The sequence below is a fragment of the Crassostrea angulata genome, chromosome 5, assembly GCF_025612915.1.
Source record: "Crassostrea angulata isolate pt1a10 chromosome 5, ASM2561291v2, whole genome shotgun sequence".
Taxonomy (NCBI): domain Eukaryota; kingdom Metazoa; phylum Mollusca; class Bivalvia; order Ostreida; family Ostreidae; genus Magallana; species Magallana angulata.
Genome location: NC_069115.1, coordinates 28136161 through 28149391, shown reverse-complemented (window position 1 = coordinate 28149391; position 13231 = coordinate 28136161). Strand labels below are relative to the sequence as shown.

General features: G+C 32.7%; 3 protein-coding genes across 3 annotated transcripts; 2 read left to right on the top strand and 1 right to left on the bottom strand.

The window, feature by feature from the left end:
* Positions 1–2386: 2386 nt before the first annotated feature.
* On the bottom strand, positions 2387–5761 carry LOC128184449 (glutathione peroxidase 2-like). The gene is made up of 2 exons (XM_052853904.1): positions 5212–5761; positions 2387–3342 (listed from the first exon to the last, which is right to left on the bottom strand). The coding sequence occupies exons 1-2, from the start codon at positions 5563–5565 to the stop codon at positions 2881–2883; spliced, it is 816 nt and encodes a 271-aa protein (XP_052709864.1). The 5' UTR covers positions 5566–5761; the 3' UTR covers positions 2387–2880.
* A 1369-nt stretch (positions 5762–7130) lies between these two features.
* LOC128184748 (uncharacterized) lies at positions 7131–9231 on the top strand. The gene is made up of 2 exons (XM_052854330.1): positions 7131–7618; positions 8730–9231. Exons 1-2 carry the CDS (start codon positions 7201–7203, stop codon positions 9131–9133), a joined length of 822 nt encoding a protein of 273 aa, XP_052710290.1. The 5' UTR covers positions 7131–7200; the 3' UTR covers positions 9134–9231.
* A 2219-nt stretch (positions 9232–11450) lies between these two features.
* Positions 11451–13085, top strand: LOC128184746 (uncharacterized). The gene is made up of 2 exons (XM_052854326.1): positions 11451–11930; positions 12478–13085. The coding sequence occupies exons 1-2, from the start codon at positions 11498–11500 to the stop codon at positions 12879–12881; spliced, it is 837 nt and encodes a 278-aa protein (XP_052710286.1). The 5' UTR covers positions 11451–11497; the 3' UTR covers positions 12882–13085.
* The last annotated feature ends 146 nt before the right edge of the window (positions 13086–13231 follow it).

Below are 13231 nucleotides of genomic sequence, written 5' to 3'. Positions count from 1 at the left end.
GCAACAATAAATGTCGACCTAATGCTTTAATGTCTTTTTATCGTTTTTGCAAAATGTCTTACCAGTAAGACGATATGTTTTGATGGGTTATGCATCGTTTGACACCGGAAATTATAAAAAAATGCAAAAGACGCCACTTTCGCCTCCCATTTGCTTACAAATCTAATTATCAAATCTTTTTATCCTGCAGTTTGCTCGCCCTTGTCTTTGGATAATGCTATCATAGTTTTTTAGGCATTAATTTTATACTCCAGTCGCGTATGATATCTTATCGGTGTTATAAAATTAAACTGTGGATAAATCTTAAAACATTACATGATAATTTGTTTGCCACATATTTCGCCACAAAAAAGACTTAGTCCAAAAATCTAGTGCAACCCTTTGAAAACTGCTAAAATTGTGATCTAGCATTGTGTAGATTTATATATTATACATGTTAATCAAAATGCAAGTGAGCGTTTGGAAAATATCAAACAAATATCATATAAATGAAACTTAAACAATAACAATGAAGAAGCCAAACACCAACTACGACCCAGACGCATAGTACTGTAAATTCCTTATTTTACGCGAATACTTAATTTCGCGATTCCGCGGTTTTGTGTCAAATCGCGAGAATATAGAATCGTAATCACCAATTTTTTGTTAACATTTCCTATAGTTCAAAACTGTCAAAAAAAATAAAGATTTAAAATAGAGATTTAAAATTCCGCGAGGGTTGCTTCTCGCGATATTACGCGAAAATTAATTCCTCGCGTTTAATTAGGAATCTACAGTATTATGTTCTAAGGATGCCTAAATACAACAAACCATCGGCCAAACACTTCTTCACAAAAAAAAATATATATAGGTAAAAACAATTTTCCCGTTTTAAATTCGACCGCCTTTGAATATAAGCCCGATTTTGATTTCGTATTCTGAAGATACAGTAAATAAATGATTCATTTTAATTATTAAATAATACAACTTATAAAGATGTAGAATCTTTAAATCGCAAGAAAAATGACATCTATGACAAAGATGGAAATTTTAAATCGTTTCTATCTGCATTCTTTCGTAGATAAAACTTGTGTCAATCTTTAGACCCTTTAGGTAACCTTCCATGACAGGAAAAGACGTAAGATTATATTTAATGTTAAAAAAATTAAAAGACAAAGATGAATCGTTTTTTATTGATTTGTACAATTCATGATCAGCATGCAATCAATAAAAGCCGACATTTGATGACTGAAATGTTTTTATGGCCATTAAAATTACTGAAAGTACATGCACATGATGCAACTATCCATTGACATTGTATATATAATAAAAAAGACAAAGAAAAAGTCAGCTGGGTTTAAAATTTGTGGCAAAATGATGTAATACATGTATGTACAATATAAGAAAAGGTACATTGTCAGTATCATTTAATAGCACATTCTTGAAATAACTGCATTGAATTATTTGATGAGTGCACAATGTTTGCAAAAATTAATTCTCATAACACTTTATGTTTATTCTATTTTAGTTTCCAGACCATGACATTAATGAATATTTCTTGAATGGAATGCATGAGGATAAGGATGGAACCTTAATCTATTTGGTTCAGCTATACGATGACAAAATTTAAAATAATTTAAATTTGGTCTAAAAATCAGATCTTAGATTGTTCACACAACGGTTTATTATTAACTAGTTTTAATTGAATTTCATTTACATCAAAAGGACGTTAACTCTACCTGCTAACGTACTGCAGGGTAAGATTTCTGAATTAAGTCTTTACTGAGATATTACAAAATAGCCAATTGTTTTATATTGTGAAATTAATAAATTATCATATTTACATGGGACACATTTTATGAGCTATAGTATTTTGGCAACGCACTTCGAATGAATTTTGCACTATAATTATTATTTTCAAATTGTCTAAACATAAACTATCTTCTCAAAAAACAATTCAAATCAATCACTTTAGTATAAAAATAAAAGAGATAAATTGTACAACAGTAACATAATACATGTATCAATTAAGCAGTAACCATTAGAGTAGTTTTTCCACTGCACATGCGCGGGGGTGTTAAGGATTCATATGGGCGATTTAGCGTCTTATTTGGACTGTTATATTCATATTCGTGAGATTGAATAAGTGTTTTGAATCAGATGAAAAAATCAATATTATCCTTTAAAACACTAATCATTAAATGATTAGTAACTATGACTAATTAAATTTGTCAATATAAAAGACAGCATTACGGTACAAACCAAAAGGTCCGGATAATTCAGAGTAATCGAACATTGCCGAGGATCGGATATCGTTAAATCTATGTTAGAGTTTGTGGGATTACCTTGTCTTTTTAACATTGCCGCTTCATATTTCCCTTTCGAAAAAAAGATAAGAAGAAAAATATATTTTTTTAAATAATTTTTATTAAATTATAAAAATTGCGTAACTTCGAATTCTGACGTCATAAAGTGCCAGTGAGTGCAAACAATTTGAATACATAAGTAAAAAAAAAATACATCTTCTATCAACTCTTCTAAAATATTACATAACAATTTAATTTACATGAAACACTTTAAAAAATGGCGAATTATGGTGGCCAAATATGACCGATATCATACATAGTTCTTTGTCGATTCATCATGAAAATAACAGGATTCATCTTTTTGTCGTCAATGAAGAGAGCATGAATCTATGCTCTTGTTTCGTTTCTTTCCGAACAACAACTGTTTAGAAAACCGCATGTCTACAGACAAATAGACTGTCACACGCATTAACTTTATTATTTATTATTAAAATTAATACACAAGGTCTGGATGGTCAAAATTTGTGCTTTCGTTCTTTGATAATTTAAGTGTTAAAAAGTTAAAAGAAGTTAAACCAAATATTTTTTTTTTAAATCAATGATGCAACTGATGAGCCTCTCTCGTTGCTTTGGGAATTCTCCTTAACGACGATTCGATGTCCTTTTTTATTGTTTCCGCCAATGTCCTGTGGCTGTATCTTTTAATAGGTTGTCCATCGTGCGACACAAGAAATTTCTCATAATTCCAGCTGACGTCACTTCTGCAAACCGGATGCCAGCAAATCTCGCCTAACTCTCGCGCGATTTGCCCATCGTCGTCTTGAGGTACTGGTTGTTTCACTTTGAGGTATTCATACACGGGGTGGGTTTGACTGCCATTTATATCGATTTTGTTATATATGAAGAATTTTGGTTCAAATTTCACCCCTGGTCTCACGTTTTGTAAAAATAGAGGAATTTCGGCGTTACTTAAGGGTTCCAATTTGCCAAATTGGTTGCAGGGAAAAGCCATAACAACGAGTCCTTTGTGTCCATATGACGTCACAAATTCATTCAACTATTTGAGAAAAAAAAGAATATCATATAACTTTATGTCTGTTACATTTGTATTTGCCTCATAAATTTTGAATTTATTCAAAAAAGTCTCAAAACATATTAAATTTAAAGATCTTTCCGAAATAAAAAAAAATGTGTCATTTTCATTTTGATTTTTCAATGGCTTTATATTTTTATCGCGGAACTCAGCAATGTTTGATAACTCTTAGATATCCTAACTTTATATTGTATAATATTAAAAATTTGACTTAACACTAGAAAATGTGCATCTTATAAATAACCAGTGGTAATTTATTTTCAATCAGTTTTGATCCGTGTTATCACAGAGAACAACAGTGCATTTTGTAAGATGTGAGAAAGAGATGCTTTCGACCCCTCAAGTATAAAAAAGATTTCACATAAATGTACTCTCTTCGTATATTTTTTCATTTGTTGATATCTTAACTTGCTGAAAAGCTTTAACTTTGTCAAAAAGTGTAGTAAAACTTCTGCTGATTTTAAAATAAAACTATAATTAACACATATATAGATGATGACAATATTTTGAGGTGAAAACCTGAATACCGTTTAAGCAAGATGAGCTGTATTTTTAAAAAAAAAATGAAAATTGGTTTTTCTGCAAGCATGTTCTTTTGTGAAAATTCTACACAATAATGATTAACTTGATTACTTAAACACCGATCAAAAAGGTTTATCACGCAGAATCTGTAATATGAACTATAGTACGAAGTAATTTTTTAACATGATGGCAAAAGTGTTTCTTTCTTCGATACAGAGCCTCGTAGCTTTTTCCCAAAATGTTACCGACATTACTTTATAAGCTACAAAATATATTTTATCATTTATTTTAAGAAATATTAACATTATATTTTTTCTCGATAACAAGAAAACAACAGTCATATTGCTTTAAGTATTGAGAAAATGTTATATATGTTTTATCTTCAATTGTAAAAAGTCTAATAATATGCTTTGTTTTGATAAATCTTTTTAAATGTTTGTAGAATAATCGGATATGGATAAAACAAAATTATAGGAAATCCGTAAAAGTGAGGTATGTTAAATATTCGTTTATAGGAAATTAGGAGATTACGATGTATTTCCCTTTTATTGCTAGTCGTACATGTATTTGAGTTTATTATTATGAAATTGATATTCTAGTGTTTAAGTAATGTAATACAATACATTGTTTCCATCCTTTAATTGCCAGTTGCCAGTCTTGAAAAAGTTTTATTTTCCAATACTATACATAATGATAATGAATTTGATATTTACACTCTAGTGTGTATATCGGGAATCTTTACTTTACAAAATAGATTTTTGTATATTTTTAAAAATGTATTATTGAATTTTAGCTTAAACGGACATTCAACCCTATTGACGCTTTATCGCAAGTTTATTTTACAATAGTGGAATTGTTTTACACATAGAAATCAATAACTCTCTTATCAAATTGAAGTTTGTTATGTCGAAATAAAGCACCGTTATTATAATTTCTAAGTCAAATGATGCGAAATAATATTTTCTATATCATGATGTTATGTAGATTGTGGTTTCAAATTTTAGATGTAACCTATTCAGTCTAATTTACAATTCCAATTGACTCTTTGGTTAAATCTCCGGCAATGGCCCCCATGAAAATTGAAAACATGTAGATATAGAGTATATTCTAGAAGTATTCAAGGGGTACGCGGTTTTACTTGAGACACCTGTTTTAAACCGCGTTGCAATTTGGACTGCGGGGGACGCGCGGAAAATACGGAATCCGCGTTGACGTTACTGTGAATATAGATATACTGTAGATATAGAGTATATTCTAGAATTATTTAAATAAGTTTATCAGGTAAACTAAAAACTAATTAAATGTGCGTACCTGAGTCAGTTCCTGCTTCGTGTTCTTGTCACAAGAAGCCATGTTGACCACAAGAATCACTTTCCCGTGATATTTCTCAAAATGGTCCATTTTCCCACTGGGCAGGTACGCTGACAGCTCATAAAACGAGGACACTGATAACACCGGAATCGGTTTGACGGACATATTGTTCCCGCCGGAAACATTCGTTCCTTTTTTCCTCACGGAAGGCGAACCACTCGGAGATTGTTGGGAGTTGAATTTCCCGGCTCCATTGGTATTCGCAGTTGTATGAGGTACCTTAAGGGTTGGAGCCTGAAGATTATGCGCTGTAGCGACAGCGGTTGGTTTTTCCATCGGTAATACAGAGGTCATGATGGAACTGCCAGTAACGACAGAGAAACTCGCAGGAGAGGGGAAAGACACCGGGAATACCTCGCACTTCTTTGTGTACTTGTCATTATAAGAGAGCTAATATCGCAAATGTTGAAAATGGACCTACTGTACGTTCTTTAAATCAATATTACGTCCCCGATATCTACGTAGAGGCTCCGAAAGGGTTAATTCCAGTATCAGCAAATACCTGGCTTCTTAAATTTTAACGAACGGATTGACAAAACATAGCATTTTTTTTAAAACAGTTGTTAAACTTTCAAGAGATATTTAAATTCTTTCATCAAACTGGTGATAAAGTTTGAAGTTTAAAAGGAGAGTTTACTTTTTTTTACCCAACGTGGGCCTTAAAAGTGACGTGCTTGGGATATTTGTAGAGGATATGTTTGCGATTATTGGAGAGTTAAACATTAGGCCCTAGCTTGTGTGATTACATATATTTGTAGACCATGCTTCGAGAAAGAGAAGCGACTATTGATTTAAGCTGATACAAGAGGGCCGAACTCACAACCAAGTGTTCCGAAAAAATTCGTTTTATCTTTCGCAATATTGACCGATAATTTTCAAGTACCCTTTAATTTCTTTGTTACTTTCCACAATCAATATCCTTTTATGCTGTATATATTAACTTCTCTAGCCGGAGATTAACACCAGTTATCAATATGTCCTTTTGAAATACATAATAAAGCCCGGTGCTCAAAATGATGAAGATTGTTTTTTTAAATTGTATCGTGGATTATTGGCGATCGGAGTCGCGAAGAACAATAGCAGGAAGGTTCAATATAAAAGTACCACTATCTTCAAAGGCAAAGCTTTCTATCCAAGTCGTTTTCAGAGTTAATCCTTCGGTTTAATTTTTTTTACAAGTATTCCTTCCCCCTTTGATAAAAAAGAGTCGTGAAAAAAACAATGGTAGGGAAAATCAATATTTAACTACCACTTTCTTCAAAGTCAGGATTTTTTAATCATGTCGTTTTTTAACAAATATCTCTTTCGACCTTTAAAACAATAAAAAGATTTATGAGGAAAAACAATCTTCAAATTTTTTTTCTATTTTTAATTTTTCTTCGCCATATTGTAAAAAATACAGAACAAAGGAACATTATATTTATACGTTAAACATTTTTTGACAATCAACATTTCTTTCCAAGGCATCAAATACATGTCGTCGCTGTGTGAATTTAATTGAAACTAACGTAAAAGAAACCATAATGTAAACAAAAATACATTAATTCTTAAGAAAAAACAATTATGATTTTTATTACTTAGAATCAAAACATAATGACAAATAAATAAAATGAAATGCAGATTTAGCTTTTCTTAATAAACAAAGAGGCTGACAACTTAGGGCTATTGGTCTCTCATGTATCTCGCTTCTTTGCCTCATTGTTCCGTTAGGATGTAATGGACGATTTGATGTTTCAATACAATGCATTGTTTTTATGTTTTATCTTATTACCGATATTTTGCACGAGGTTTACAATAGAGGTCATGATGAAAATCGTAAAGTATCGGATATACGCCACTGTGCCTTTATTAACATTGACTTCCGTAACACATCTTCTCGATCTTCCTTAAGAAGACCAAGCATTCAATTTATTTAGAGCAAACTACGTTATGTATCTCAATTCACGTCAGCTTATAATGTTATGGACGATGATCCATGCTGCCGTGGCTATCTCAAATATGACTGCTAACCTAGATGTCGATTCGAGTATTCGAGTCGTCGATCAATCGAGTGGTGCCGTCGACCTTCGATCCTTGCAACAACAACTGAATCAGGAGTCTTTGATCAGGCTGTCTCTGGTCAACCAACTGTACACATTGAGTAGCGACATGCTTACCGTTAAACAACGAATGATGGCTATTGCAGTGGAAGGTCGACAGTTTGAAGACAAACTGATAGCGATGAAGAAGAAAATCATCGCGCTTAAAAACGAAAACCGGCGCATGCGTGATACCCAGGAGCAGATTTCGGTCAAAGTGAGCAATGCAACTGATGCTGGAACTAGTCATGCTTCTTCAGGATCTCAGAGTATGTTATCAATCTTTTTTCTGAAGTTGAAATCAAAACATTTATACATTTTTTAACCAATAGAATTTTGGGAGATTTATGTTTTGATCCTTCGTGTCATCGTGTATTATCTGTTTAAAGAGCAACAAAACGTCGAAATCATTTCGTAAACGGGAATGTTTTCAATCCCACACAGATACTGATTGTTTTTCATTTCGCTTTTTTTACCTCCTCAGAGGTGTCTTGTTTTGGGAAACTTATACCAGACAACAAAGTCGATAATATGTGCTCACTGTTCTTATCAGAAATATATAAATTTTGCAGATATCAGCTTAAAGTGTGCAAATATGGTTGTTACGAATGTTTCTGTTCGTAAATACATTTGAAACCGGATGCATTTAGAGTCTTAGCTTGTGTTTATTTCATTTAAGGTGGTATGGGACACTTCCGTACGCGTGTTGCAACGTATTATTTATCGAACTAAACAGTAAAATCAAGTGTAATATTATTTTTTCCTTTCCTAAAAGTGTCACCTAAAAGCGTAGCGAAGTACTAGTAGGTTAGAGGGTTTAGTACGAATCTGTAAGTCATGAGTTCGTTTTCCGCTGAGAAATATTTCAAAAACAATATATAACGTATTTTTGATTAAATATTGTAAAAAATTGAAAATTCTAAATTGGTGAAAGTATTTTAATTATAAAATACTTTAATCCACATTAATATCGACAAATGTCCCATACCACCTTAACTCAATGATCGTGTTTATTTCATTTAAGTCGACAAAAATTATTGCATATTTCATTCAAGTCAACGATTTTTTTATTTCATTAAAGTCATTGAAATTTTTTATTTTGGTCAATGATCGTGTTTATTTCGTTAAAGTCGACTATTATGTTACTGGAAGCTTCTGGAAAACTCTTTAAATTTAATCTTATCACTTCAATTCACTTTACATCAGCAATGTTTAGGAGAGTATTTTTAATTGAAGATGTTTGTAAAAGAACTTTGGCAATTCCAAAATATTTGATTCAACTTAGCCATATATAATTATTATTGATTTTGTCAACGTAAATCTCTTATTTAGATAAATTTAGATAAAAACAATAACTTCACGACAATTTTGATTTCACAGATGAAGACTCGGTGGTCGCATTTCACGCCTTTACTAGCAAGAAGCTTAATTTCAAAACGGACACTACGGTGAATGTGGTTTACGATAAAACTTCTCTTAACACCCATGACGTGTACAATACGAAAAATGGCTTCTTCACAGCGCCGTCTGGTGGATTATACGTGTTTTCCTGGACGAGTCTGGTAGCAGAAATGTCAAAGTTCAATGCAGAGCTGCTTGTGAACGGAGAGAGAAAAGGACTGGCAAAGTGTGATCATGAGCTGGGTCAACAAGGTTTTGAAAGTTGTTCCAATACAGTACCTGTTATTCTGAAGACAGGGGATCTGGTGAATATCCGAACTGTGGATTCTCTTTCTCTTCTTGGAATTCAATGGTCCAGTTTCAAAGGATGGAAAGTCCAATAAGAACACTTGTTTTAGAGTTTTTTAGAAACTCTTTGTATTTTGCATGTTTGAATTTCGAATTTAAAATTGTATGAGAGCTATTAAATTTGCATTAAAATGGAAAGACTTTTTGTTTCACTATCTTTGAAAGATTAATGTATACGTATAATTTCTCATAATCATCTATTTCAAATTTAAGAAAAATGAAGATTCGGTTTGGGGAAGATATGTAATCTAGAGTAATTACAACTAAATAAATCCTCTCTACCCAACACCACCCCTCATTCTCCTTAAAAAGATATCTTTTATTCTGAGCTGTAAGTATAGATTAAAAAAAAACTTCATGAGGAAGCTTAAAAAGTATTAAGCAAGCACCTTCATTTATTTTTCAACTCTCCGTGTACAAAATCTTCAATCCTTCAACGATATTCCAGAATGAGCAACCGGAACACTCGATTTTCTGCCCTTTTCTGTCTTTTTCTAGTTTGTCACAGAGTGACAATCTTTAGATTTGTTTGATTTGATAAAATCATTCTTTACGATCAACTATGCAGATGATTTCACCTAAAAATATAACAATCTGTCAATACGATTCATTAAATTGTGAATCATGTGTATAAAGCATTATCTTGTCGTTCACATTACATTCAGTACTTTCAGTTTTTGGGGATGTTTGGAATTGAAATGGCATTGCACAATTGTAAATTTGCATTTTATGTATTTTTTACAATGAATATTAGGTTAATGAATGCTTGAAATTTAATTTCCTGCCTTTATTTGTTCAGAAGAGGCTGTCACTAACCAGCCTAGCAGCTTAAGCAATCTTATTATTTCCTCCATAGCTTCGCTTTTAATGTGAGTTTTCGACATGTATTTCACACATTTTCCAAAATCTGTATCGTCAAAACCTTATACACTAAAAGCTCCCGTTAAAGCACTCAAACAGATACACATGTAGCGGTTCAATAATTTTTTTGGGGGGTTATTCAGTTAATTATGGTTTAAGAGGGGTACTGTTTATTTTTTACCTGCATATACGTTCAACGGTCTGTATAAATCGCATCACATATGCATTTCCGTTACAATCTTTTCTCTCCTGCCTTCTCTAGCATTCCAGATGATGGCTCCAATGCATCAATATTTTAAAAACCCGATCTTTGTGTCAACTGTAACAGAAGAACAGAGTATTTGTTTTTAAACATTTTTGGGATAAAATGGCTGGAACATGATTTGTGTTTGAGGCCATTGAGACAATAGCTTTGAACACGAATTAAATTACTTTCTTGTCCTCTGAAATAAGGGGGAGAAGTGTATATTTACATCAAGAGGTGTGACAAAATATAATTTTGTTTTATGTCATTTGAAATTATCTTCAATATAAAGGATTTTGCACCGCATATCCATTGTATTACACTCAAAGTAGATACACGTTAACGTAAGATGTCTTTACGATTGAAATTTCATCAGTGCATTGGTGAATACGGCATACTGATAGAACAAACCTGCAAGAAAGGAGCAAGATACAACATTTGATATGTACAGTTTTTAAAGTGTTGTCGCATCAAAGAGTTTAATGGTACAGCTACTCTACCTCTTCACGCAGAAGACGATTTTAAAACTTGAATTTTCATTCTTTAATTAAAGAATAGAGGCCCTGTTTGAAATTTTATCAATTAAAAAAGAGCTCATAAACTAAAGACTTTCACATTAATTTGTGCGTGAAATTTAGGGGATTTTCCCATTCCCTGAATTGGTCAGCATTAGTAGCTATTTGAGGGCAACTTAGATGTATATCAATAGTTAATTGTCCCTCCCCCCCCCCCCCACCCCATAAAACAACAGCAGCAAGGTCACTGTCAGAGCTGGTCAAAGTGAAAAAACGACCTTTGAAAATAAGAAAATAATAATGTATATTGTACAGTTCGAGACTAATTTCGGATGAGATTTATTATGGAAAATAATGCTATGCTATGAAATTGTTATTAACACGACCCCGTATATATGCGTGATCTATGTTTGGCAAAATAGCTTTTTATATATTTTGTATCATTTCTTTATTTAAAGGATGGCCCATCATATTAAAGATTTTTTTTTACATATATATAAACCATTAACCCTATAATAAAATTGAAGTGTGGTTTGATTGAGAATGAATAAGTATTTCGCTGTAATGAACAAATATTTTTATTAATATCCTTTAAAGTGTGTTTCATCAAGTAATTATTTTGCACTTTGTGTACACAATATATTTCATTAAAGTTAATGCGTATATATACTAAGTGGCGGATGTACTCCACTTAGCCTATACTAACCCTAACTTCCTTGGTAGGTATTCTCTTTCGAAAGATATCATAGTGTTCATTGTAATTTACGGTATTCTGCAAAATGTATCCCAGTTCACATCAACTCATAATCTTGTGGACAATAATCCACGTTGTTGCGGCTATCTCAAATCTTACTTCTGACCAAGGTTTCGATTCGAGTAGTCGAGTCGTCGAGCAATCGAGTGATGCCGTCGACCTTCGATCCCTGCAACAACAACTGAATCAGGAATCCTTGATCAGGCTGTCTCTGGTCAACCAACTGTACACGTTGAGCAGCGACATGCTTACCGTGAAACAACGAATGATGGCCATCGCAGTGGAAGGTCGACAGTTTGAAGACAAACTGGAAGCAATGGAGAAGAAAATAATCGCGCTTGAAAACGAAAACCGGCGCATGCGTGATACCCAGGAACAAATTTCTATCCTTTTGAGCAATGCAACTGACGTCGCAACTTGGTATGGTTTGCCCAATGTTGCTACTCCAGGTTCTCAAGGTAAGTTATCAATCTTTTCCTAAAGCTCAAATTACATAATTAAAACATTTGAGTTTCAAATTGAAAGGAGTTGTGTATTGATCTTTCGTGTAAAAATATCTAAATTGTGAAAAAGAGCAATAAGAAATTTAAAATCAATTTATAACTAATAAAAAGAGTGCTACTTTAATTTACAAGGAAACTATTTGTGTCACATTTTACAGGGTTTTTTTTTTCAAACAAGACAGAAAACTCGATAATAGATGTGCACGTCAGAAAATTGCCGATACTCGTTTAAAATGTGCAAACAATGTTCCGAATGCTAGTATTTTTTAAATAAACTTGCGAAATTCAATGTTTATGCAATTATTCAACAATCTTGATATACAAATTTTGAATTTTACGAAACACGACGTTTTAGGACAGTATATTAAAGACTTTTTATCATTAAGATGCATTAATGTAATTGGTAACCCTAAATATTGGTAAAGAAACTAAACCTTATATTTAATTATTTTTGCTTATGTCAAAATCATCCTAATTTTAGATAAACCATTTTTTTCCACAGACAATGAGTCAGTTGTTGCATTCAGTGCCTATATGAGTCAAAAGCATGATTTAAGCAAACTCACTGCGGAAAACGTTGTGTACGATAAGACCTGGCTGAACACAAATGGCGTTTACAACAAGATCACTGGCTTGTTCACAGCGCCATCTAGTGGACTTTATGTATTTTCCTGGACGAACCTCGTAGCCGAAATGCCAATGTTCGATTCGGAGATTCTTGTAAATGGGGAGAGAAAAGATCTGGCAAAATGCAGTCATGAACTTGATAGACAAGGATTTGAAAGTTGTTCAAATTCAGTTCCCGTGGTTCTGAAAAAGGGAGATCTGGTGAATATTCGAAAAGTGGATGCCATTTTACTGCAAGGAAATCAGTGGTCCAGTTTCAAAGGATGGAAAGTGCGATAAAGACATGTTGTTTTAATTTTTAAGATATTGTTTCATATTTTTGATTTTCAATGTATATAATTTTAACTTTAATCCCAAAAGTTCCTCATTTATATGAGAATTGATTTATACAAAAAAAAAAAAATATAGAAGAATTTGTCATCAGAAATTTGTTCGTTTTTACTTTTTGGTTTTATCTGGATGATTTTAAAAATAAATGTGAAAAAGAATACTATCATCGCTGTTTCCTATTGATCTGGGTGTTCTTTTTTTAGTCCTCTACCGGTTTTCACCGGAGGGGACTATAGCTTTCCTCGGCGTCCGTCAGTCAGTCTGTCCGTCCGTCTGTCTGTCCCACTTCAGTTTTCCAC